This window comes from Chelonia mydas, chromosome 11 (genome assembly GCF_015237465.2).
Source record: "Chelonia mydas isolate rCheMyd1 chromosome 11, rCheMyd1.pri.v2, whole genome shotgun sequence".
Classification (NCBI taxonomy): Eukaryota; Metazoa; Chordata; order Testudines; family Cheloniidae; genus Chelonia; species Chelonia mydas.
This window is the reverse complement of record NC_051251.2, coordinates 69736907-69749544: the sequence shown is the minus strand read 5'-3', so window position 1 is coordinate 69749544 and position 12638 is coordinate 69736907. Positions and strand designations below refer to the sequence as shown.

Sequence of the window (12638 nt, the reverse complement as noted above, 5' to 3'; positions counted from 1 at the left end):
CTGCTAACTAGGCTATGGGCCCACTTTTATTCTAAATAACATTTACCCTTTTTCTTTCTTTTGGCACCCCTGTTCGTCTTTTCTTTGCTATATTTCCCCATTGTTGAAGCTAACTGAAAACAATGTAGAGAGTGAACCTAGTTTCTACCATCTCTTGAATAAAGCAGATACTTCAATGATCTCTGCTTTCTAATTCACAGCAATGAACTGTGAAAGAACAGAGGAGCATAGCATGGAGCAGCAGAATTCCACATATATGCTAATATGACATGATCCAACACACTGCTTTTGTCCTAATTAAAAAAAAAAAATCAGACACCCATAATCCATTGGTATCTAATTTAAATTGTTGGCAGATACAGAGCAGACTGTATGTTCCCCTGAAAGTGCTTTATTTGAATTATCCATGGGTAGTTTGAATCCATGGATAATTAAATGCACTGTACATAATTAATTTATAATTGAAATTTTATTAGCATTGCTGCATTCAACAATTTGTTGAAGTCACCAGCAGATGGCTCCTTAACCCTTCTAATACTGCATTAAGTTAGCAACATTTGATAAAAACTGATCTTCACTGTAGTTTCAGCTACTAATCTGATGTACATTTATGACAAAAATGTTCTTTTGCTGTAACTCTTGCTCCTTCTGTCCATCTCCATTAATCAAAAATGCATACAATCTGCATGTGCTGATCTGACTTTGTGTTTTTCATGGCAAATTCTCTTGCATGTGCCCAGTCAGGACTAGGTTACCCTGCATTTCTGAATTAAAGCAGAACAGAAAGTAACTACTAAGTGGATTTTGTTAGGTATAATGGGTGATAACCACCGTGGTTCTGCTGCTCCATGGTTCTGTTGTCAACATTTTGTCTTAGAGCTATTATTTCAGTTAGTCTCCAGACTGCTTTGGAAGGAACGCTATAACTGCAACTGTAAGAAACTTATGCTAAAATTTTCAAACTTGGGTGCCAATAAGCACTTAATGCCACACATGGGCACCCAAATAAACGGCCTGATTTTCAGAGTTGCTGAGTATGCACAGCTCCTCCAAGCTCAAAGATTCCAGCCTTAATTTAAAATGAAAAAATAAAGTTAAGTTTCTGCAGAAATTGATGGTTCAATGAAAATCAGCTCAGTCCAGCCCCTGATCACTGTATTTTCTACAGTTGCTATATTGACAGCACAAGCCTAGATAAAGCACTTGTGAGATCAAACTGATGAAAATCATAAATAAATATTTGCTCCAAATGTGTGAGGTTGACTAGAACAAGTAACAAGTAGAACAAGACGTCAGTAAGAATGTGGAAAACATAAAACTGAGTTCCTTTAACAGATATTGGTTTTACAGATAATATATTTTGGCTTGCTATAGAGACAGTATAATAATAAAATCCTCTAACAGATTGACTTTTATTACATTTTAACTTTAGGAGATAAAACAAGATAAATCTGATCCCTTCCTTTGAAATGATATTATACATTTATTGCATTGGATATTTGGCAATAATCACCCTTTCATGAATATAACCTTCTCACAGGTTTTCCTTTTAGGCAGGCTTCATTGCACCATGCATAAGAGAGTACACCTTCTGACTGTTAGAATAGAAGTCTGATCAGTATTTCAATCAGAGCAGGGAAATATTTCACAGCAGCGAAATGTTTAACAAAATTTGCTTTTTACCAACATTTTAGGGTAACTTCTTATTGATCTTTTTCCGATTTCAGACAGACACAACACAAATGTTCTGAAAGGACTGATTTATCTTTGCCTTCGGCTTTGGTAAATTTCATAACCAATATCCTTGTTACTCAATCTTCCAACACTGATGCTGTTTGAAATAGAATGCAGTATGTTTCAACAGAAGGAGCACTATTGTGTCCACTCTTCAGTCTATCTGGCTTTGTGTCTGAGCTAAATTGCTTGTGTACACACACATACAGCCTGTATTTCCTCCTGGCCACTTTTCCAACCCTTTAGTCTGATCAGTACTGTACCAGTAGCCCTTTCCCATCAGTGGCTCCTTGTATGATGCCTTTTCCGTGTGCTGCTGCCCTGGGAAAGATGTTAGGTGAGGTGTGTCTGTACTTGTGATTAATCTGATTGCTGCCCTCTTCAGTGTTGTTGCCTTGCCAGTTATATTTTTTGCCTCAGAGTTGTGGCTTACAAACTACCTACATTTTTATACCTCCATGCCTGAGAGAGTTATGTCTTATAGCTTTTTCCCTTGCTCTTCTCTGGATTTGTTGCTACCATTTCTAGGCGGCCTCCACTAACCTTTTATTTTGTCAGATAAATCAGACTCTTATTTCTCCCACGGAAAACTTTGTATAAGGTACAGTTTGCTGAAGCGCTGCTCATGTATTTAAACAGCATCAGTAGAAACAACTGAGGCCCAGCTCAGCTGGCATAAACGGGCAGAGTTCCACTGACATAAGTCAGGCACAATGTATGGAAAATGGTTATATGCAAAATACTCCCCATGTATGTTGGTTTCTATGTGAAGCAGCTGCGCCAGAACCGTTGGTGGTGGGGGGCAGCGGGACATGGCATGTCCACTTTTTGCTGGGGCAGACCCTGGCTCCTTTCCATCCTCTTCCCCTGAGGCCCCAGCCAGGCCAGCGTGGAGCCCGGCCGGGGAGGGGAACATGGGCAGTTGTGGGAGCCGCACACGTAGACCCTCCACCTGCCCGTGGTGCGGGGGGGCTGAGAGTAACCCCCGGCCCATGTCCCCACCCCCGGCCTCCCCGCTCGGCCCAGGGCAGGTGGCAGGTCTGTGACTCCACACCGGCTCACCACAGCTGCCCAGGCGGCTCTATCCCCGACCCGGCTCCAGCTGCGGGGGAGGGCCTCAAAGCCGCAGCCCAGTCATGGTAAGAGCTGCGGGGGCAGCTGTGGATCCTCCACCTGCCCTGGGAAGGGAGTCTGGGGGGCGGAGACATGGGCTGGGGGTTGCTCTCGGCGGGTGCCCCACACCATGGGCAGGTGGAGGGTCCACTGCGGTTCCCCCACAGCTGCCTGTACGGCTCTTACCATGGCTGGGCTGCAGCTCTGAGCCCTCCCCAGCTGGAGCTGGGTCGGGGAGAGCTGCGTGGGCAGCTGTGGGGAGCCTGAGACACAGGCAGGGAGCTGCTTTTGGCCCCCCCCTACCCCGGGGGTGGGGAAGATGGGCTCCCCAGCCCCTCTCCAGCTTCCAGCTTGACTGGGGGCGGGATCTCCAGGGGAACAGGAAGGGTGGGGGTTTGCCCTTGGGGGAAGGAGTGGGGCCTCAGGGGAGCGGAACCCCTGGTTCCCCACTTTTGAGAAGGATCTGGTACCCTTGACATGAAGAATCAGATTCATTTCAGGCACTGCTGAGACTCCGTTCAGTATCAGATGGAGACCCTTCCTCTATACTCTGAAACAGATCATTGTGCTATATGACTTCTCTGTGAGAACACACGTGCTTATTTTTTGACACTCACAGCTTCCTTCAGTAATTTTGCTGTTAAATATTAATCACTCATATGTTTTTCTGGAACGACAGAGTGAAATTTCAGTGTTTTCCCACTAAGGTAAATTAGGTCATTTCCTCTAAATTACATTAAAAGTGACAGTTTTTAGTACCTTGAGTCCCTTTTTTGTCAGAGCTGGTTTGTATCTTGCAACAGAGCCCTCCAAAAATAATTATATGAAAAAAGGATTTGGATTTTTGCATCTGAAACAAATTAAAGTCTCATTTTTTTTCCAGCGTTGTTCTCTTGTCTAAGGTGTCTCCTGTGAAATAACTGCCATCAGTTCAATTATGGATAGAAAGTTTCCTAATGGTCATTTAATGCTCTCTAGAGTTTAATTTAGTTACCAAAACTCTTTTTTGTTTGTTGAAGTGATTGGTAATCAAGAGTTCTAGGTTACTTCACCTTCATCATAAGGCACCAGAAATACATATTTAGTAAATCTCATGGTTTAGGAATGGTTACATAGATCATATAATAACATGAGAAATAACTATTGCAATGTTTCCTGTAATTTACTTACAGTTATAAGTACACAATCTTTATTTTGTTTGGCTAACTATAAAGAAGTATCTTTGGCAATACAAATGCCTTCTATGCCAGTCTGACTAGGGCAACAGTTGCTGTTGCATGCAAAATTTATAATTGAAACTATCTGTTATTGAGACCTGTGAATCTACACACAAGGAAAAATGTAACGAGGTGAACTCTTATGTGTGAGACAGTGAGATTCAGAGAGCTGTGGATATAAATACCACATGTACGCTGCCATATACTGAAGTCTTTTATGTCAAGAATTATACTGTGAATATACTCTTGCAGTGATCAGATACATTACCTGTGCATATACGTGCAGTGATCAGATATTACTCTACCATGGAGAGAGGAAGAAACCTTTGGTGGGAACAAATAAGCTTCCCTCCTCATGCATTGTGAATGTGTGTGGTGAACAGAGGGAGTTTGCCGGGGAGTTCGGTTGGGGGGAGTTCCCACAGAATGTTTTTGCCTTTCACGCTTCTGTGAGCAGTAAATACAACATCTGAAGAGGCTCTTAGAAGGAAGACAATGTGGATAGTGAGCGATCAGCTGTTGTGACCTGTACGGGATGTGCCATGTTTGTCTTTTTCCCAGAAGACAGAAGCGACTTTGTCTGTACGAAGTGCAAGCTGGTCTCCATATTGGAAGACAAGGTTAAAGGACTAGAGACCCAAGTATCAACCCTGTGTTGCATCAGAGAAAATGAAGATTTTCTGGATAGAAGTCAGCGTTGGGTACTTCAGGCACAGCATGCTGAAGAATCAGAGAGGGCAATGCAGAACGGGAAGAAAATTGGCAGTATGTGACCTCCAGAAGAAGAAAGAGGAGAACCCATGTACCCCCAATGCAGATAGAGGTAAGAAACCATTTTCAGGCTCTCTCCACAGATACTATGGAGGAGAACGGTTTGGAAGAGTTATCTGAGGGAAGGGATCAGAAGGAGACCCCACTGACTGGAAGGCATGGGATGCATTGTCCTCGGGATCAGGGTTCCACGACCACCATTCCCAAGAGGAGGAGAGGAGGAGATGGGTGGTGGTGGTCGGGGATTCCCTCCTAAGGGGGATGGAGTCATCCATCTGCCGACCAGACCGGGAGACTCGAGAAGCGTGCTGCTTGCCTGGAGCTAGAATTCACAATGTGATGGAATGTCTGTGTGATGGAGTGTCACAATGTGATGGAGTCAAGCCCTCAGACTGCCACCCCTTCCTACTTTTCCCCAAGGGCACTAATGATACTGCCAAGAATGACCTTGAGCAGGTCACTGCAGACTATGTGGCTCTGGGAAGAGGATAAAGAGTTTGAGGTGCAAGTCATGTTCTCGTCCATCCTCCCTGTTGAAGGAAAAGGCCCAGGTAGGGACCGTAGAATTGTGGAGGTAAATGCGTGGTTGTGCAGGTGGTGTTGGAGAGAGGGTTTTGGATTCTTTGACCATGGGAAGTTGTTCCAGGAAGAAGAATTGTTAGGAAGAGATGGAATCCACCTAACAAAGAGAGGGAAAAGCATCTTCGCAGGCAGGCTTGCTAAGCTAGTGAGGAGGGCTTTAAACTAGGTTCCCCGGGGGATGGTGACCTAAGCCTGGAGGTAAGTGGGGAAGTGGGATACTGGGAGGAAACACAAGGAGGAGGGTGCAACAGGGAAGGCCTCTTGATTCATACTGAGAAAGTAGGGCAATTGGCTAGTTATCTTAGGTGCCTGTACGTGAACGCAAGAAGCCTTGGAAACAAGCAGAGAGAATTGGAAATCCTGGTACAGGCAAGGAACTATGGTGTGATTGGAATAACAGAGACTAGCTGGGGTAACTCACATGACTGGAGCACAGTCATTGTTGGGTATAAACTGTTCAGGTAGGTCAGGCGGGGAGAAAAGGTGGAGGAGTTGCACTGTATGTAAGGTAGCAGTATGACTGCTTAGAGTTCCAGTATGAAACTGGAGAAAAGCCTGTTGAGAGTCTTTGGGTTAAGTTCAGAGGTGAGAGCAACAAGGGTGATGTTGTGGTGGGCGTCTGTTTTAGACCACCAGGCCAGGAGGATGAGGTAGACGAGGCTTTCTTCGGACAACTAACAGAAGTTTCCAGATCACAGGCTCTGGTTCTCATGTGGGACTTCAATCCCCCTGACATCTGCTGGGAGAGCAATACAGCAGTGGACAGACAATCCAGGAAGTTTTTGGACCATGTTGGGGACAACTTCCTGGTGCAAGTGCTGGAGGAACCAACTAGGGGCCGTGCTCCTCTTGACCTGCTGCTCACAAAGAGGGAAGATTTGGTAGGAGAAGTACAAGTGGGTGGCAACCTGGGCAGCTCTGACCATGAGTTGGTCGAGTTCAGGATCTTGACAAAAGGAAGAAAGGAGAGCAGCAGAATATGGACCCTGGACTTCAGAAAAGCAGATTTTGACTCCCTCAGGGAACTGATGGGCAGGATCCCATGGGAGGCTAATATGAGGGGGAAAGGAGTCCAGGAGAGCTGGCTGTGTTTTAAAGAAGCCTTATTGTGGGTGCAGGAACAAACCATCCCGATGTGCAGAAAGAATAGCAAATATGGCAGGCGACCAGCTTGGCTTAACAGAGAAATCTTTGGTGAGCTTAAACACAAAAAGGAAACTTACAAGAAGCAGAAACTTGGACAGATGACTAGAGAGGAGTTTAAAAATATTGCTTGAGCATGCAGGGGTGTAATCAGGAAGGCCAAAGCACAATTGGAGTTGCAGATAGCAAGGGATGTGAAGGGTAATAAGAAGGGTTTCTAGAGGTATGTTAGCAACAAGAAGGTGGTCCAGGAAAGTGTGGGACCCTTACTGAGGCAACCTAGTGACAGATGATGTGGAAAAAGCTGAAGTACTCAATGCTTTTTTGCCTTGGTCTTCACAGACAAGGTCAGCTCCCAGACTGCTGCACTGGGCAACACAGTATTGGGAGCAGGTGAGCATCCCTCAGTGGTGAAAAAACAGGTTAAGGACTATTTAGAAAAGCTGGACAGGCACAAGTCCATGGGGCCGAATTGAATGCATCCGAGGGTGCTGAGGGAGTTGGCTGATGTGATTGCAGAGCCATTGACTGTTATCTCTGAAAACTCATGGAGGTCCCAGACGATTGGAAAAAGGCAAATATAGTGCCCATCATTAAAGAAAGGGAAGAAGGAGAATCTGGGGAACTACAGACTCACCTCAGTCCCTGGAAAAATCATGGAGCAGGACCTCAAGGAATCTATTTTGAAGTACTTGGAGGAGCGGAAGGTAATCAGAAAAGGTCAACATGGATTCACCAACAGCAAGTCATGCCTGACCAACCTGATTGCCTTCTATGATGAGATAACTGGCTCTGTGGATATGGGGAAAGCGGTGGATGTGATATACCTTGACTTTAGCAAAGCTTTTGATATGGTCCCCCACAGTATTCTTGCCAGCAAGTTAAAGTATGGATTGGATGAATGGACTATATGGTGGATAGAAAGCTAGCAAGATTGTTGGGTTCAACGGGTAGTGATCAATATCTCAATGTCTAGTTGGCAGCCAGTATCAAGCGGAGTGCCCCAGGGGTCGGTCCTGGAGGTGGTTTTGTTCAACATCTTCATTAATGACCTGGATGATGGGATGGATTATACCCTCAGCAAGTTTGTGCATGACACTAAGATGGGGGGAGAGGTAGATCTGCTGGAGGGTAGGGATATAGTCCAGAGTGACCTAGACGTATTGGAGGATTGGGCTAAAAGAAATCTGATGAGATTCAACAAGGACAAATGCAGCGTCCGGCACTTAGGATGGAAGAATCCTATGCACTGCTACAGGCTTGGGGACTGACTGGCTAGGTGACAGTTCTGCAGAAAAGGACCTGGGGATTACAGTGGATGAGAAGCTGGATCTGAGTCAACAGTGTGCCCTTGTTGCCAAGAAGACTAACGGCATATTGGGCTGCGTTAGTAGGAGCATTGCCAGCAGATCAAGGGAAATGATCATTCCCCTCTATTCGGCACTGGTGAGGCCACATCTGGAGTATTGCGTCCAGTTTTGGGCCCCCCACTACAGAAAGGATGTGGACAAATTGGAGAGAGTCCGGCGGAAGGCAATGAAAATGATTAGGGGTCTGAGGCTCATGACTTATGAGGGGAGGCTGAGGGAACTGGGGTTATTTAGTCTGCAGAAGAGAAGAGTGAGGGGGGATTTGAAAACAGCCTTCAACTACTTGAAGTGGGGTTCCAAAGAGGATGGATCTAGACTGTTCTCAGTGGTGGCAGATGACAGAACAAGGAGCAATGGTCTCAGGTTGAAGTGGGGGAGGTCTAGGTTGGATATTAGGAAAAACTATTTCACTAGGAGGGTGGTGAAGCACTGGAATGGGTTACCTAGGGAGGTGGTGTAAAACATCTTTAGAGATTTTTAAGGCCCGGCTTAACAAAACCCTGGCTCGGATGATTTAGTTGGGGTTGGTCCTGCTTTGAGCAGGGGGTTGGACTAGATGACCTCCTGAGGTCTCTTCCAATGCTAATCTATGATTCTATGATCTTTTCCTTTATGGAGAAAGCCATTCTGAATCCATAATCTCTCCTGGGGATTCTGGCACTGGGAAAGGGAGATCTTGTTTTTTTTTTCTTCTCAATTTTAAAGGATTCCTCCTGGGGCTGTAGGCCTGCACCCTTTCTCATCGGAAATGTGAAGATCATGGAATAAAGAAGAAATTGGGCCCTGACTATGTCCTTAAGTAAGGGATCTGGACACATTCATAATTAATACACAAGGTTTAATTTCCAAGCCCACCATATATTATCTTATATTTTTGTTCCTGTAATTCTAAGCTAGAATTCCTTTTTCAAAATGATGACTGCAGCTAACCAGAGAGCTGTGTAGCAGAGAGCCATTTGTAGTGACTCCTATGCAAGAAATATACCCCCAACCATAGCCAGCATTATTTGACTACACAGTGCTTCTCAAAGAAATATTCCTGATCGAAGTAAACAGAAACACAGAAAAGAATTTTGTTCTATATAATGCTTTTCATACTCAAGGTAACTCAAAGATCATTCAAGTGGTGACATGGAAAAACCTTCTTGTATCAAGTGATTTCTCTTGGGACATTAAATTCTCCACAGTGGTGAACATATTGGTTGTCAGAACATTGTTTTAAGGAAATTTGAAAGCCATGAGACTTGTTTTGACCTTGGACAGCTGTGCTTTCTTTTTGGTGTACTCTGACTCTGGTTCTTGGCTTTATTTTAAACGCAGAGCAACTGGCTTGTTGAAGATCTTCTCTTTGAAGTTGAGAAAATGGGCATAAGTGATTTATCATCCACAAGGGGAAGGGGAATGAAATGTGGACATTTCAAGGGCACCATACACTCTTATGTCTTACAGATTCATGGATTTTAAGGCCAGAAGGGACCACTAGATCTTCTAGTTGGACCTAATATAAAATGCAAGCCAACTAATTTTACCCAATTACCCCTGGATTGAGCCCAGTATCTGAAAAGTGGAACTTATTTAAAAGAAAGTAGGATATGATTCCACAGGAGTTTTAAGAGAAGAAATAAAAAAACACACAACAGACTAGTGAGAATCAGCTGTCAAAAAGTACAGTACCTTGAACACCATGTGGAGCATCATTTGCAGACCACTCTTGCCTGGGTATTTCCTAGCAATGTTAGAGGCAGACAAGTTGAAGAGATTGGCTCCTGTTTCTGTGCAGAGGGCATGCACCAGCATTTTCTTTCCTACCCCTGTGGGCCCAGCTAGCAACAAGGCTTTCACCAAAGGAGCCTTCTCATGTACTGCTTGAGAACCTATAAAAAGTAATAAGGCACTATTATTGCTTTCATTTAAGTCTGCCATAAATGTAACGGTGAATGATTCTTCAGTTTTTCTTCCTGATAAATATTTCATAATGTGAACTCTTCATCTCACTAACATAGAGCAAGTGGTGTAGAATTCACTTTACAGCTGTAGAATACGTTAGCCTTTCTTCGTGGCAGGAAAACCAATAGTACTGAACTTATTTTAATTGTGACTTTCAGCAAAATTCTTCTCAGGTCCAGGGTGACCGTTTCACTTTGCTTAATATTGGATATGGGCTGTAACAGGCTAAGGAGCATTGAAATGAAAACGAGACACATAGTTACATGCAGAAGACAAGCCTGACACCATGCACAGTACACATCTGCCTTCAATTACACCTAACTGTTAATTGACTGCCTGTTGGCTGTCAGGCAGATGTATGGTTGTAGGTATACCTGTGGTCTAATTTAAAAGAGGAGACAAACATTCTGCCTCAGAGCTGTTCCCCACTTCATAATTGGAAAAGGGAGGAAATTCCTGTCATATGTTAAAATAGCAGAATCCCTTATCTGTGCCAAAAATGACACTTTCCAACTTCCATAAGAAAACAAACTAATTGGAGTATTTTCCTGATCAGCATTCTTCTGTAATTTAAAACCAGATGTCATCATCAGTCTTTCTTTTCCCCTTTCTTCCCTCACCACCCTTTTTTTCTTTTCCCCTTTCTTCCCTCACAAGCCTTTTTTTGGAAAATTTTCTCTTTATTACATTTCTGCTTTTAGTACGTGTGGGAGAGAGTCTGATCCCTTGATTGTAGGAATGGAATTTATCTGACTGAGCTGGGTGATGACAGCACCCAGGGGTGGGGTTGCTGTGAGTGTTGTCAAGTCATCCTCCAACAAGGAAAGATTAAGCCCTATATAGAACTCTGCTACTTCATTTATGAGGAGAGGCATAGTATATACCCATTTAGTGGCTAATCTGCTTTTTGTTCTCTACTTTTTTAGTTGAGACAGTGCAGATGCTGGGTTCCTCCTTTCACTTGCTCTGACAGGGAGGATGATGACCAATCACCATCCAAGATTTCACTGCTCTCTCCTTTGCTTCTCCAGTTTAAATGCTTCGGATCTGAAAGAAATGAGGTTGCCTGTTCTACCTTGATAGTCGGATCAGTGAGTCTTGTCGAAGCCTGAGCTTGGAAAGCCCAATGGGAAGGGTGCCTGCACTGTCTTAACAGAGCCACAGAAAGCAATTTCGCAGGTAAGGGGCAATGTTTTGTGGCTCTGGCTGTGACTGCACAGATTGGGTTCTGTATAGTGGCATCCTATGGAAAGCCACCCTAGAGAGGGAGAACGAGAGACTGAAAAGAGGGAGCCTGAGGTCATGAAAAGGAAGGGCCAAGCACCTCTGTCTCCTTCACAGCTTCCAGTGTCAAAGGCTGGTAGCCACCCCAGACACTTCTTTGAGGAGAATCTCTCCTTGAGGTGAACTTCTCTCCCTTCTAAGCAAGCTGAGCTGTTTTCTGCTGCATTTCGGACGTTGTTTCAGCCACTGCTTTGCTCCACTGATTGATTGGAGAGTTCCTCAGTGAGAGAAGGGAAAAGTGCTTAATGCTCCAATGAGAACGTGCTGCTGCAAGAGGTGCAGGCAAGATTTCTCATTGACAGCCAAGTGGTGCAAGATGCAGTGGCACAGAGGTTATCTTCCTCTGCATTGCTCATTGCTCTTAGTGAGGGATGGACTGGAGAAAGGAGGTGTAGAGAGCTGAGAAATGCTGAATGGTAGTTGTCATCATGCCTGTCAGTGAGAGGCAGGACCCAGCATCTGTGCTGTCACGGACAAAGCCACAAAAATATTTGTTACTATAGTATGGTCAGCATCCCTCATAATAGAATTTGGAAAGTAGACAGTAAACTTAACAGCAAACATATAAATTGCCTCTCCCTTGATGGTCCAATAAAATCAGTGCCTTTTACTTGCCACATAAAAACATGCCCTTATCTTGATGTAGTGATTACCACTCCAAAGTAACTTGAACAGTTATGCCTCTCATCATGTGCTGAGGGTGTGCAAACTTTCTGTCTGCCAGCTAATTGGTAGGGGGAAAAAGTCCAGAAGGTGAGAGCCCTTTGCGGGAGCTTTGCCAGTTCTGGAAAAGTTCTATTCCAGGTACTGAGAGCAAGAGAATCTCTGACTCCTACAACCACCACAGAAGGAGAGGCGATTGTTTAGCTAACCATGCTATTAAAAGTGAAAACAAACCCATCCATCAATGTGTTAATGACTTAAAGTAGCCAAATAAATTACAATGAACAAAGTATTAAGATGAATGTCATCGTAAGCCTTTATTCCAATACCATGAACCATGTAGTGAAGTTACCAACCTCACAGGTTATATGAATATTTTTGGTCATTTAATACCAATTTACTACTATTATACATTGATTATAATGGAACAGTAGAAACCCCTCGAGAGAAATGTAACTTCCATTAGAAAGTCTCCTTTCAGCAGCTTATAATTTTCTCAGATTCCTTTTGGGCTGAAATTTTCTCAATCAGGTGAATATTTTTGGGAAAGCTTTTACTTACTCTCTCTCTCTCTCTCTCTCTCTCTCTTGCTCTCACTCTCATACAATGATTAACTAGTTCTGAGGCCAGTTAAGTAAAATGTCATCCATAAAATACCACCCAAAGGTGAAATTATTCCTGAGACTTTTTGGCTTCAGGCAATATATTTTTAACACACATTTATAAATACAGCCTATATTTGTTTTACTGATTGAGGGTATTTTTCCTCTCTCTCATTTTCTCTCCAACTAATGGGAGGAGGTTTATGGGCCGC

General features: G+C 43.9%; 1 protein-coding gene across 1 annotated transcript in view; it reads right to left on the bottom strand.

Annotated features, from left to right (window-relative positions):
- IQCA1 (IQ motif containing with AAA domain 1) overlaps positions 1-12638 on the bottom strand; it is a 155077-nt gene that overhangs the window by 16081 nt on the left and 126358 nt on the right. Inside the window, exon 15 of the mRNA XM_037913018.2 lies at positions 9605-9804. Within this exon, the coding sequence (XP_037768946.1) occupies positions 9605-9804 (200 nt within the window). The remainder of the gene's footprint in view (positions 1-9604; positions 9805-12638) is intronic.